The sequence below is a fragment of the Cupressus sempervirens genome, chromosome 5 (genome assembly GCF_028749045.1).
Source record: "Cupressus sempervirens isolate cs-2001-9-10 chromosome 5, ASM2874904v1, whole genome shotgun sequence".
NCBI lineage: Eukaryota > Viridiplantae > Streptophyta > Pinopsida > Cupressales > Cupressaceae > Cupressus > Cupressus sempervirens.
In genome coordinates this window covers 395,008,551-395,023,683 of record NC_143122.1, presented here as the reverse complement: position 1 = coordinate 395,023,683, position 15,133 = coordinate 395,008,551, and the positions used below count along the sequence as shown (strand labels likewise).

The following is a 15,133-nucleotide window of genomic DNA, read 5'->3' as shown; positions in this document are numbered from 1 at the left end:
TGTCCACTGCATGAGTTAAGGGTGGATGTGCCTTCCATGCTATGTAGAGGCACACATACATGTTGAAATCCTTCTCTATTGGTTCATATGCCTTTATGAAATTTTCCAACTTATTACCAGTTGCCGAAGAATATCCTCCTAATATTTGTGAGGTAAGTTGCACATTCTAACCCAAATCAAAATTTCCTCATTTGGAACCTGTTTCAGGTTGAAGTTAGGGCACCCGCCTTATATGAAGAAGCCAATCTTATCCATCATTTAAGAACCATTAAGCTAAACTCATTTTTTTTCCCTTGTACATCTCATTATTACCAGCAAAAAACCATTAGGAAGGGCTTTGATGGGAAAGTGCTTACCCTAGTTCTTATCACACCAACTCCTGATATATGGACATGTTGGCCAATCACCTCCCCATATGATGAAGAATGCCATTTCATTAAGCTGATCCATCAATTTTCTCCACTCCCTTGACTTTATTTGCACAATGATAATTCCTCAATTTTGTATTCACAAAATTAGATAACCTATGCAATTTTCTCATGAATTCGTAATCAAAATTCTCTAAGTTAGGTATTCCTAATGATGTTTTACTAGGGCAATCAATTATCCCTTGAATTGTCCCAAGTCTTATGTCTTATGGATGCCCTTTTTTGAAGGTTTTCAACAAGTTTTTCTTTGTCTCTCTTGCAAGAATAGGTTTTTCTTTCCTATTTGCAGGTACTTGTTTTTTGGTAACCATCAAATCCTTTATTAATTTTGCTTGATTTTGGTTTTCTTTTTGCCTTAGGATTATTGCTCTTTTAGTTCCCCACTTGTTTTGAGCTATTGTAGGCCTAACGTGCCTGACTATAGGTCTTTTGTTCTTTGTTTAAAATCGTGGCATATGGAATCAAAAGTCCACCAAGGCCTCTCAAGTCATGAAATACAAGCTTTTTTTGTGAGGCATTGTATATTGTCTTGGGTGTCATTCACTTGCAATAAGGGAGTTAAAGTCATTATATTTTTAAAAAAGTAAACTTTATAGTGGAATTTAAACATATAAGCAGGCTTTTAACCTTGGTTGCATGACTTCTCTTTAACTCAAAATGCTTGTGAAAGACAACTTAAAATCCACCTTTTGCTTTTCTAAAGCTGTTCCGCGATTACTCATTATGACTTTTAAAACATAAGTATGCTTGTAGTCAGGCCTAAAAAGCTCAATGACAACATATGTTTATTTGTTTTGTCTTGTAAAGCACTTTGGAAAATGAGTGTATTCATGCCTTTAAAACCCATATTTGCACCAAGACATTTTTTTTAACATCATTGTAAGTGAGTTTTATTTTGTGGTTGGGGTTTTCAAGCCCGATAACATGTCATGGTTTTAACATCAAACCTTTACATGCTTGCAAACATTTTTTAAAAGCCCATTGTTATTACTAAGCATTTCCAACCTATACTGACAATCTAAAAGTCCATTCTAGGGCATTTACACATGTTTTTAAAGAAATGAAGCATTTTTCAGCTTGCATTGTGGTTAAAGAAGTCCGACTTCATTGTCTTCATACAAAGCATGCTTGTAATGTCATTTAAAAAGTGTCTTCCTTTGGTAACATGATTTTTATATAGCAAGTCAATGTTTTACTTATAACAAAAATATAAAAATCCGCTCACTTTTTTTTAAACACATTTTCAACACTTGCGTTTGGATTTGAAAGCCTGTCTATGGTATTGACGCAATGTTTAGAAGGGATAAAACACATTTCTAACTCATAGCGTGGTTTCAAAAGCTTGTTTTAGGGCAAAATCAAATTATTTGCAACTTTTAATAAGCAATGCAAACCACATTTTAGTTTATAGGCAATGTTTGTTTTTCCTCTATTGCAAATTGTCTTGCAATCTCATGTTGAAACAACGTTTGGGAAGTTTGAACAAGTCTTTGGAATGCTATTCTCAAGCATTTTGATTCTCATTCATAGCTATTTGTCACGAAGTGGTCATGGACTGAAAATGCATTGATCAATGATAGGATTTGGTAAATTTTCGATTTTCCATATGGCCATGATTTGTAGATCTTTTCCTAAGTTTTGGAGCAGTGCTTTTTGGGTTTCTTTCTAAGTTCGTGCCACTTGCTTTTGTTTTGTTGCCAATTCAAAAGAGGATTCTTGGCTTTGAAAGTTTGAAGAGTATTGTTTCTAAAACAAAACAAGCTTTTCCCCAAATGATGGAAGTTGAAATGCAAGATTTTCCCCCAAAGAAAGAACTTCAAGATTGTATATTTTGCCCACTTGTAAATGGAATTAAAAATCCTGATTATAAGTTTATTTTGCAAAAAAGAGCCAAGTTTTCTCCTTACTTGCAAGTAGACTTTAAAACCCTACTTGCAAGTGTTTTGCAAGTAGAAATGAAGTCTCTTCCCAATCCGCAAGTGGGCTTCAAAACTTGTTTGTAGGCAACAACTAAAACCCTAATTATAGGTAAGAAGTGCCCCACTTGTATGTATATGCACTTGCATCCCATATCCATATCAAATGCTTGTATTTATTCATCCCATTTATTCATCTTTTTCCCCATTTTTAAAGCTCATGCTTTCCATTTTTCCCTCAAGGTTTGATTTTTTAACATCCATAGTTCTAGATTTGCAAGGAAGAAAGATCTACGACTTCTATTGTTTGCCCATATGATCTACCTAATCAACAGATCATGACATTGGTCTTATTTTGCAAATAGATTCCAAGAGTAAGAGTGACACGATGCAAGAAGAATCACATTATGGAGTCATACAAGGAAAGGGATGAGCGATGGAATGATTGCGGACATAGAATGCTTTCAAGACAGAGATGGAAAGGAACGTTGAAAAGATGCTTTCCTAGTAACAATCACTATGATGTAGAATAATCAAGGATGCAAGTTCGTGTTCCAGTTTAAGATACTTTCACCAAATTTGAGTACATTAATCATGGAACATCTTGTAGCAACACAAAAATGACAAAAGGATGATGCAATAGGAGTTGTGCCTTGTCATGCATTTAGAATAATTCTCATTATGTATTTATAATTTCATTTCGACAAATTGCATGCGATGTAAAAATAAGTTGTAATTGCATGTGATAGTATCACCTGCAAAGTTGTAACATGTAATCACATTATGGGATATTAGGATCTATAATGTTGAATAAGTCAATTGTAGATAATTAGTTGTTGAATAAGTCTTGAATAGTCAGGTTTCTCCCACTTTTAGCTCTTAGCCCCACCTATAAATAAAGGAGGGTGCACCTTGTAATTTGATCTTTTGGGCAAGGCAAGAAAACTCCGCTAGTTTGTATATGCATTTTAAGTCTTTATGCTTGGATGTGGATTAAATTGCTTTCAATAGAAGAGGCAACTTGCTTTCAAACTTTTTGTTGATTCAAGGTGTTATGTGATGGCATTTTCTGAATATTGATTGTAAGTTTTATGCTTTGTTCAAATGATTCACTCAAAAAATCGCCTGAATCTCCACTAGAAATCGCCAAAAATCGGCTGGCAACAGCAAGCATGTTTAATTGGAAATAATAAAAAAATCACTTATGTTTTTTGCTTTCTTTTTTACCTTTCCTCTTTGTTATAACCCTAAAGGGCCTTCTAATTGTTAAGCATGACTAGAAGAGAGGAGAAGAGAAAAGAAGAACCATAGGTTATAAAAAAAAAACAAAAAAAAAACGACGACAAATAAAAAATGTTTAGAATGCATAACGGATGATGCCCAAGGGAAGGGAAAGACATAATCAGGTAGTAAAACATCAGCGGTTCCCAGAAAGAGTGTGGTATCAGAAGAAAATCACAAAAAAACTGTGTTCTATGTAGTTTTGTGTGGGTTTCAGAGTGCAGTTATCAGTCGTGGGAAGTCTGACCAATTGATGAGACTTGAAGCTGTTGCAGGCATGGAGTGTCTGTGGTGGAGAGAACAACAGAGCAAGCCTTTTGAGAGGGGTGATATGCTTTGAAGCACTTGGAGTAGGTGTTGGATGTGAAGCTGTCTTATAAAAACTCTTTACCCCATGTGGTAAACACAAACTTCCATGTTTATATATGTTAAGTTTCAACTTCTATTTGATGATGTTATAGTGTGTTTAAGTTATATTCAATAAAGGGTGCATGAAATTATTCTTAAATTGTTAAAATCTCTACATTTAAAGGGTTTTTTCAAATTTGCCAATTCATCGCCGATTCACCCCCGATTCACGATTCGATTCGGCCGTGCCGATTTCGATACGATTCAGATTCTCATTACACTTAAGGTTAAAAGATTTTGTGCTTCAGTGTTAAGCTAAGTTACACGGGTACCCCTCCCCCCCCTCCGGCCTCGAACCGGTTCGAACCGGTTCGAGATTCTGGTCCGGTTCGACCAAGGTTCGCCCAGGGTTCGATTTTCGAATCCTGGTTCAAACTGGTTCAAACCATGGTTCGAACCCGAGCGAACCAGGCTGGGAAAATCGAACCAGGTTCGAACCCAGCCAAGAACCCGCCCACGGACGCGGAAATAAAGTTATTTATTTGCATTTTAAAATAATTTTTGGGGTCCACGTACCCTAAAAAGGTGTTTTGAATTGGTCATTTGTTGTTTCTAAATAGGTTGTTTTGCCTTGAAGGAGAGCACATAAGTTTTTGAGCAAGCATCCGGTTGTGCAAGGAGGAGTTTGAAGATTGACTTGTTGGTGTTCTTGAAGTGTTTGTGCATCATTTATACACATTTGCAAACTTGCAATGGCTGGAAAAGGACCAAGAGGTAAGATCTTATTCCATTTACTATTGTTTTGTTCTAGTTTTTCCATTTTTTTTTCATTTCTCTTTCAATCTTTATATGTTCTAAGTTCTTGAATCTTTTCCATTATTTCAAAATTCGTCATTTTCTTGCATATAGATTATGAACATATATCTAATTAGTAATTTATTGCCATAGGGAAAGGTTCGAAAGTAATGTCATCTACCTCTTCATCAATAGGCAACACCGAACAAAGAATGGAAACCAACTCTGATTCTCCTCTATGGAAGTATGTAGACATTATAAAACCCATTCTAGGAGGTGGTGCATTCCGTTGGAGATGTCGAGGATGTGATGTAGAAAGAAATAGTTCTTATTATCGTGTGGTAGGCCATCTATGTGGTTATACTGGAAGAGGAGTCAAGAAATGCCCTGGCAAAAATGGTGTCCCTATACCAAATCACATCGTGTTAAAATATATTGAAGAGCATGAGGCAGCAGAAGAGAGAGAAGGACACAGGGCAATAGAACTCAGTAGTAGTAGCAATAAAAGTAAAAAAGCTAAGGGAATGCAACCCCCCTCAGATGTTATTGTACAAGACCATCCCTTCTTCAATACTACAATGGACACTGACACTGAATCTGTCCCCATTGTACACAAAAGAAAGGGGCCAATAGAAACTTCTTTTCAAAACAAGGCCCGGGATATTGCTGACATTAAGGTGGGAAGATGCCTCTATGCAAATGGGTTGTCTTTTAATGTTGTCCGCTCTCCGTTTTGGAAGGACATGTTGAGGGGTGCCAATGAAGCTCCAAAAAGGTATTGTGGCCCCGGTTATGAGAAAGTGCGCACCACCTTGTTGGATGATGAGGTCCAATGGGTTGAAAATCAATTGAAGCCCATAAGGGACTCATGGGTTGAGACAGGGGTGACAATTGTTTCAGATGGCTAGAAGGATTCTAGGAACCGTCCCTTGATCAATGTCCTTGCGGTGTCCCCTAAAGGGGCAATGTTTCTAAAAGCGGTGGATTGTGAGGGCAAAGTAAAAGATGGGCCATTTATTGCTGATATCTTAATTGAGGCCATTGAACAAGTGGGTGCAAGAAACGTTGTCCAAGTCATAACGGACAATGCAAAGAATTGTAGAGCAGCAGGTTTGTTGGTTGAATCACGATATCCACATATCTTTTGGACACCTTGTGCAGTCCATTCACTCAATCTTATGCTACAAAAGATTGGGAACCAAATTGTTTGGATCAAAACAGTGTATGAAGAGGCTGAGGACATACAAATGTTTGTCACAAACCACCACATGACTCAATCTCTTTTCAGGAACTACTCAAAATTTGAGCTATTGAAGGTAAATGAACTTGAACTCAAATTAGTAATTTAATTTTTAATATTTGACAATTTCTGATTTTTCATATTTTACTTGTGCAATTGCCAATGTGTATACTTTTCTTAGTTTTCTAAAATATGTATCTAATAGTTGTTTTTTGCTCTAATTTATGTCATAGGTTGTTGAGACCCGTTTTGCATCACATATAATCGTCTTAAGACGACTTGTGCAAGTGAAAGATGCACTTCAAGGTATGGTAATCAGCAACAATTGGGGTGTATGGAAGCAAAAGAACACTGAAAGGGCAAACAAAATAAAGGATAGGCTATTGGCTGACTCATGGTGGGAACGTGTGGAATATATCCTTAAGATCACCGAGCCCATTATGAGCATGCTTAAGTACACTGTCATGGATAGGCCTTGCCTTGGAGAGATCTATGATGGCATAGACTCAATGATTGAGAAGATCAGGCAAGTTATAAATGAGCAGGAGCAAGATCCGCAAGAGACCTTTTTCAAACAAGTGCAAAAAATTATTGATGAAAGATGGAACAAAATGACCACTCCATTACATTTGCTTGCCTATGCCTTGACCCCCAAATACTATAGCTCACAATATTGTGATCTACCAGGAAGGTTGCCACCATACAGAGATATGGAAGTGTCTGACGGGTACCAGGCAGCGTTTAGAAGAATATTTCCTAATGATGATATAAGAGATGTAATCATGGATGAGTTCATAGCATTTGTCAATGCTACAGGTCTAAGTAATGATGCTCTTCGTCATCGGTTCAAGAAGCATGCTCATGGTTGGTGGTACCTCCATGGCCAAAAATTCCGAACATTGCAGCCCCTTGCAATCAAAGTTATATCACAAGTAAGTTTTATTTTTTTTTAAAATTAGCTCACTTTATCTTCAAAAGAATTTTTTAATAAGATTGAATTAATTCCTTTTTAATTGCCTACCCTATGTTGTCTTTATAGGTTGCTAGTTCTTCTGCATCAGAAAGAAATTGGAGCACCTATTCTTTCATCCACTCGGTGAAGCGCAATAGGTTGCAATCAAACAAAGCCGAGAACCTGGTATTTGTGCATAACAACTTGCGCCTTCTTTCACACAAGAGTCAAGAATACAAAGAAGGGGAGACAAAGAAGTGGGATGCAGATGCAGAGATTGCGGACTTGGATGCTTCCACTGCTGCACTTACAATTGATGATTTTGATAACTTTGATGCCAATACCATTGTTGATTCTATTGCTGATCCCATTGGCCTTGGTGCAAGTAATAGCGTAGGCGAAGAAGGAGGAGATGACGAAGAAGATGAAGAAGAAGAAGATGAATATGAAGAAGATGAAGATGAAGAATGAAGAACTTAGAACTAGAAATTCAGAATTTTAATAGATTTTCATTCTATTAGTTACTGTCAAACATTGAACGTGAAACAATGACACTTGAACTTGATATTTTAAATGTTTTGAATCTTTCATCTTTGATGTTGAAGTTGATTGAATTATGTTACTATATGATGGTATGCTCACCATGATACATTGATATGTTATTGTTTATGCCGTTTTAAAGTTTTAAATGTGTTTATGGTACTATGCTACATTCTAATTTTAACTCATGCTTCATAAAAATGTATATATTTTTTAATTTTTACATGTTTTTGTACTAACGAACCCAAACAAACCCAAACCCCTTTCCAAAATTTCGTCGAACTAGCGAACCGGTTCTCGAACCCGAACCCGAAACCGAACCACGAACCGGCAACTTAGGTGTTAAGTAATTTCATAGAATTTTGTGAGTATTTGGTAAGAGATTTTGTGCCTTACCATTTATTCAAGCTATTAAATAATCATTTGGTGGTGTAAGTGTGAGATGTCCCAATTGGTGTCAAGTGTCCTTGATTAGGTCAAATACCTTGTCACCTTCTACCACTCCTTTTGTATGAGTATCGTCTTCAACACAATTCACTTTGTACCCTTCGATATTGCCCTTGACAAACTCACTCACTTAAGCACTTCGTGGATTCCCTCGAGCAACTCTTCTCCCCCTTCAAAATGTTCTTCAACATGTCTTGGTAGCCAACGTCTCCTTTCTTCTTATTACTCCAACCTCAAGGCTTTTTGAATGGCTTCGTACTTGTCTCCTTGGCCCCTTGAGATACGATTTCAATCTTCATTGAAGGTTATTGACACTAATTATTCCTTCCGAAGGGGTTGAGGATGCGTTGCTGTCTTCGGCTCTCATCGTGCTCCTCTTCCCTTGGAGTGTTTTCCTTGTACCACAGTAGGATTTGTTGATGACAGTTTTCTCTACTGTCCTCTTCTCGGGAGTTACAAAGGGCAAGAAAGTGTTGTGCCAATAGTCTTGGTAAGTGACATGTCAACCAGGCTATTGTTGAACTCACCCCTAGTGAATTCCACACTGCCTTATGGGAACTTCCTCCTGTACTACTTCCCTTCGGATGTGAGTTTTAATGGATGCTTGCAATATGTTCACAAAGTCCACCGTCAAAGTCCTTCAAACAATTCTACGTTTTCGTTATTGCTATTTGTGCCTCCGTCATTCATTGGTTGGCCCAATATATTATTTTTGCCATGACATCACGACGACAATACTGCTTACTTGACATCACGACAACAACATCTTGTGGAGACAAGTATATATATATATATATATATAGAGGTGTCGAGGTGGTGTGAGTGGCAACCATTGGCAACCGTTGCCCAACTACCTATCCCTCAACAAACACTAACACACACTAATTACCCGACAACATTACTTCCAAGTTCTCACTTATTTCTGAGATTATAACGACCAGATCAGTGTATGGTGGCATAACTTCCTGATCTACAGTTTTCCATCTTGATTTTTTTATTCCTTATCTACAGTTATTCCTTTTCTTTAGCAGCAGCTTCACAGACTTTGGTGGCCTTTTGTCTTTGAAATTGTTTACTTTGGTGGCTTAACTTGCTTTCAATGGCTGTGTCTTTTGTGGCAGTCTCCTATTCAAAATCTACAGACCTTTTTACTTCTGTGGTCTCCTATTGGCTCTGCAGACTTTGGAGAAGGATTATTCGGTTGCATTTTTAATGTCTTTCCTTTGTGAGAGTAATTGAATTTTGGTGGCTTTATGTGTTGTCACCGTACTTTATTCTTTTGGTGTCTTCATCCTTGGAGGAGGTAACTTGCTTTCAATGGCTGTGCCTTTTGTGGCAGACTTTTATTCAAAATCTACAGACCTTTTTACTTCTGTGCTCTGCTATTGGCTCTGCAAACTTTGGAGAAAGATTATTCGGTTGCATTTTTAATGTCTTTCCTTCTTGAGAGCAATTGAATTTTGGTGGCTTTATGTGTCTTCCCCCTATTTTATTCTTTTGGTTTCTTTCTCCTTGGAGGTGGCAACTTTTGCAACTTTTGATTTAATGCCTTTAGCTAAAAACTCATTATTCCCTTCCTTTGTTGAATTCACTGTATGTGTGGGCCTCATATAAAATAGTGCGAGCTTTATATTATAGAATCCTACAATGAATATCAAATCTATGGCAGTTTTTATTTTTTCCTTGGCATGTGCCTTTTCAAGCTTCTACAAAATGGTGGCAGGTATGGTAGGCAGAAAACATTAAGTCCACAGAGTCTCAGTACACGTCCTACTCTTATCATTAGATACATCATCATTCCTAAATTTCCATATGCTCCAAAGCACTGCTGAGAATAAGACAGACTAAAATAAGCTAAAATCTTTTTTGAGAATATTGGAAATCTGCATATTATGATGCATGGCAATACCAAAAAGCAATCAGACCTCTTTAGCAAAGAGACATTCAAAAAATAAGTGCTGGATAGTCTCAGTAATTTGCAGAAAGAACAAATATTGTGGTTGCTATCAGGTTTCTTCACTGGAAGTCTGTGTACTAACAGGTGCCAAAGAAAGAACAGCTTTTAGGCTTTACAGGTCTGTGCCAGAATGCATAAAAACTTTTGCACAAAGAATCAGGGTCTAATGTCAAGTTCCAGGCAGAATTCAAATGGCTTTGTCATCATAGGCAGAATTCAAAGTTGCGCCAAGAATCAGGGTCTAATCATCACAGTATAAGAGCAGATTGTAAATGATTTTGTCTTTAACATGGTGGATAGCAGTATGCAAGGAAGCTGTTAGAGTCAGAGTCAAGGGAAATGGGTTGAGGAAGGCTCTTGCAGGCTTCATGGAGGACAGTGTAGGTTCTGAGGTGGGAGGCAGGGACACCATAGTTGCACTGAACATCATACTAGTATATGAGAGAATCAGTATCAATTATGTCTTCAGAGATTCTATCAAATAGAATGGGGAAAGGGAAAATTTGCGTTTTCTTCTAATCAAGCAACAAGTGAAGCTGTCATAAGTTGACTTATTGGCATGCATATATCAACTTAAGCTAGAGCAAGTGTTTGCAACACTACTTTTTGAAAGTATCCTGCTTATGATTATTTGACAAAATTAGGCAAACTACCAATTCAAAAAACAAAATAATAATTTTATTGTGCTTGGATTTGATGGATGGCATTTTGGTCATTTGTTGATTTTTTCAAGGGCCTCAATTAGTTATCCCTGGACCCGATGGATTCTTAAATACACAAGGCCTCACTAAATTAACACCCGTATTAGAAATTTTTACAAAATAATGTTATTTGTGCTTCTCCCCTTATATCAAGACATTCAAAATCTTTTATTCAAGGCTTGAGTCGCAATGGAGAGGTACTTTCTTGCCTAGCCTGTTTTATACTCCACAAGGCATTTTGAAGTTTATGCAGGAATTTTGCTTCAGATGATCATTTCATGTGTTCTTGAATAACTCTGGATTTTGTTGACTATCCAAATAATTAGTTAATAATTAAGTATTTGAAATCGCAAGACATTTTTTTCTCTCATCTAATAGTTCTGGATTTTGTTGACTATCCAAATAATTAGTAAATGATTTGAGTTTTTGAAATTGCAATACATGTTTTTTCTATCTTATCTATAATTATAATGTGTACTCTCCCAGCTCATTTATATTTTCATCTTTAATAGCCAGCTTTATCCATATTAGCTTTAAGTTCATCAATCCCATATAATATCATTTATAGTAGAACAAATAGTATCGTCACACATGATCCTATTTGGTGAAAGGAAAAAATCTGTGTGCTTACATATTGAATATGGCTGATTCTGGACATACCTTTGGCAGGTGTGTATATATGATGGGAGATCTTGTAAGCTTAAGAAGACAATTTCAAAGTTTAAAGACGTGGTATGTGGGATCTCATGGTATACTTTTCTATATAGTATCTTACTTGTTTCTGTATTCTTCTTTCTTTGTTTTAAGATGTTCCACTTTTTACTTTTCATGTCTTGTAAGCTTAACATCTTGTGAGCCTAAGAAGACAATATCAAAGTTCAAAGATGTATTCTGGAATCTTTAGCCATACTTGCAATAAAACTAATCTCTTGTTTCCATATTCTTCTTTCTATCTTTGAAATGTTTTATCTTTTATGTTTATGACCTTAAATAGGTAGTAGACGGAAATGATAGAAATCACAAAAGCAACTTATAAGAGTTTGTTTTTGTGGCTATAACATTGTTTTGTGAACTTGAGGATAATTTAGCTTCTTCATTCTTCACACAAAGCATTGAATTTGATGTGTTCATTTTGGGTACTTTGATTTTATCTACATCCAGAATTTTGTTTTAATGCTTTTCATACATGAAGATGCAATGTTCTTTATGAGTTGAATACTTGTCATATCAATAGGGAGTGTACTTTGATGTCTTTGGAACACCATAGCTGCTCCAGCCTATGTTTGAATGTAACAGTTCTGGATAGTACGATTGGATTTCTGACATGCGAAAAATTGATTCTTGTGCCTATTGTGTAAGAAATTCTGTATTTTATGCAAGCTGCAAATTTTGACAGTTGATGCGAAACATTAGGATGAAATCATTGAATATAAGATTGGGACATTGATGAATGTTGAATATCCTTTGTGCTGGGTCTCTCCGAGTTACCACCTCTTATGGTATACCATTGGGTTATGTGTAATTTGTGCTTTTCTTGGGGCTAGGTCTATTAGGTGCTATCCTACTCATAACACCTTCAATGGAGTGTACACAAATGCTAACCTCTCACCATCAATAGAAATCACATTTACAAATATTCTATCATTTTCTTCACATTCAACCTAAGTTGTAGGGTTCAGATCATGCAAGCTGGCTCGGATTCCTCAGAAAACCTTTCCACTTGAAGGGAAAGACCCAGCCACACCAGCACAAAAACTCTTTTTATTGATATAAAATGTTCAAGTGTACAATGCTTTTCGCTTGATACAATATATATAAAGAATAGAGAGACTCTTCATTGCACCACTGAAGGTCTCTTCAGTTTCCAAATATACAACTCTTCATATTTCCATATGCATGCCTCTTCAAATGACACATGTTTCTAAATATTATCTCAAATATTATTACAAATGTCTCCTTCAGCTGAAGATGACCATAACGGTCATATTTCTAGTTCATAAAATCAGAGATAAAGATCTCTATCTCCGCTACAATCTTCAACACTCCCTCTTATCAAGAGAGAGATCTTTAGTAAGGTAGGCACACATAGCTGCAACCAAAGATGTTAATGATAATTTTTCATCATATAGATTCTCATTAAAACATGTTATCTCAGCATAACATTATTCACCATAGTTACTTTTAAAGCCACAAAGTCACACACATGGCTTCCACCATGCCTACTTGTAGAGGGTGGTCCACATACCTACTCGCAAAGGGTGGAACGAGGGCTTGCGCTTCAAATTTCTCATTGATGATATGATATGATAGATTTTAATGATGTCCACGAGGCTAAAGTAGCCTATGAGACCTACATGATCACCCCCCCAAGGCAGGAGTGGAACTAATCTAGCTGCAAAGTTTTGGTTAACTTGTCTCTCCTTCTCTGAAGTTTGATAATCAAAGCCGCGGAACTGAGAAGAATGCATTTCCACCATGCCTCATCGCATAGGATGGTCCACCTTTCCTACTCATAGGGGGTGGAACATGGGATTTCACCTTGAACTTCTCTCACAAAGAACTCATTAACAAGGGGTCTCACCTCGAGCTTCTCTCACAGAGAGCTCATTAGCAAGATGTATAAGAATGCTCACAAAGAACTAATTAACAAGGGGTTTCACCTCGAGCTTCTCTCACAGAGAGCCCATTAACAAGATGTATAAGAATGGTTGAGATTCTCTCTCAATAGGGACAACTTTGATCACCACAATAGGATAGTTGATTCCAAGGGAGCAGTTACACTGGCACGTAAGCTCGCAAAGAGTTAGGCATCTCTCTCTATCACGAAACCTCTCTCTGAAGCTGAAAATACTTGCTTGAATTTTCTGTATCATCAATTTAATTGTATGTCTTCTCATTGTTTCATCATCATGCATTAGTATAGTAGTCCCAAAGCTGCATCCTTGAGATACTTGCAAGGACTTGAATTACCAGAATACAAAAGCTTCCACCTTGGCACCACTTTATTAGCATTATACTTTCTTCCTATAGCTTGCAAGACAACACCAAATGCTTCTCTGCAATTAACAACAGGGACACTGCATAAAACCTCCATCCCAACTGTAGACCAATTTTTTCTTAAGCTTATTTAGTCCTGTTAGAAAGTAAAGTCAACTGATATAACTAGGGTAGGGTTGGGGGGGGGGGGGTGGGTGAATCAGTAAAGTCAACTGATATAATGGGGGGGAGGGGAGGGAAGTGGGGGGCGGGTGGTGAATCAGTTATGCACTTTAAACAATTTTTTGCCCAACTATGGAAACCTTAAATTTGCATATATGTATAAACTAAAAGTAAAACCATGCACAACATAAAGAAACTCATAACACCATATCTTGTTAACTAGGGAAACCCTGGCCAAGGGAAATCTCCGGTGGATATGGTACCCACAAAATGATCCACTAATCATAAGTATCTCGTGAAAGATATTGAACCTGTTAGGAGTCTATTACATGCATGTAGTGTATCTGTCCTTGTTAGAGGACTAGGCTTTGTTAGAAGCCTGAACCCTGTTAGGAGTCTTAAGTACAATACAAAATGAAAATACAAGTAGAACCCACTGCCTAAACATGCGTATACAATTTTACAAGTTATATAGATGGATACAAAACCTCGACTGTGGTGATATCTTGAATATTTGATTAGTTTTTGTAGTCTCTTGCTCACAAAGCATTCATACTCCAACCTGCTCTGTTCGGACCATCAATTTCACATCTACACAATACCACCTAAGTGCTTGCATAAAATTCTATTATTACAATACTACAACATACTTTGCTTAACCAAAATGTTCTTTTATACCAAAAACTTTAATCTGTCGGCCTTCCTCTTCTTTACATGTTTCCAAAACTCAAAACTAAACTTTGCCATGTAAGGGTTAACATCTAGGATGTCGTCCCTACCTTGTCAAGATCTTGTTTTGACAAGTCAAAATGATTCTCTGACCAAAATCCTTATACTGTGCCTGCTGCTTTATTCTGTGATGTTAAACCAGTTATAGGAAAACTTAACCAAAACATATGCAAGTCACATCCAAACTTTTAGCGGCCTTAACAGTATCTTCTATGATGTCTGTACTACCTTCCCTTAAGGTCGCTAGACCATATCTGTCTTCTGTGAAGCTTGTGAACAAAACACTCTCCCTGTACCCTATAATCCTTTCTTATACTTAGACAATTTTCTAAGTATCCTTATACAAAGCTTCACTCTAAACTTTGGCAGCCTTAATACTACATTATGTTGCCATTAATAACAACATCTAACATACTACCTTAACCAAATTGCCAACAGTTCCATCTTGAAATCCAACTCTTTGTGCATAACTTTGCATTTGACACTGCCTAGAATGTGGAGCCTCCTTGTTTTTTGTTAACTAGATTGCTAATAACTAAATCTTTTGCCTCTCCTTTTCAGTTGAGCCAATGTTCCTTCACCATAGTCAAAAAATATATCACCCTTACTTCTAAGCACTTTGGGATTTTTTCACTTCTCT

At 36.9% G+C, this 15,133-nt stretch overlaps 1 protein-coding gene across 1 annotated transcript in view; it reads left to right on the top strand.

Moving 5' to 3' along the window:
• The window catches only part of SWA1 (transducin family protein / WD-40 repeat family protein), a 151,140-nt gene that overhangs the window by 14,286 nt on the left and 121,721 nt on the right, over positions 1-15,133 (top strand). Inside the window, exon 2 of the mRNA XM_089830786.1 lies at positions 11,275-11,337. Coding sequence (XP_089686912.1) covers positions 11,275-11,337 — 63 coding nt within the window. The remainder of the gene's footprint in view (positions 1-11,274; positions 11,338-15,133) is intronic.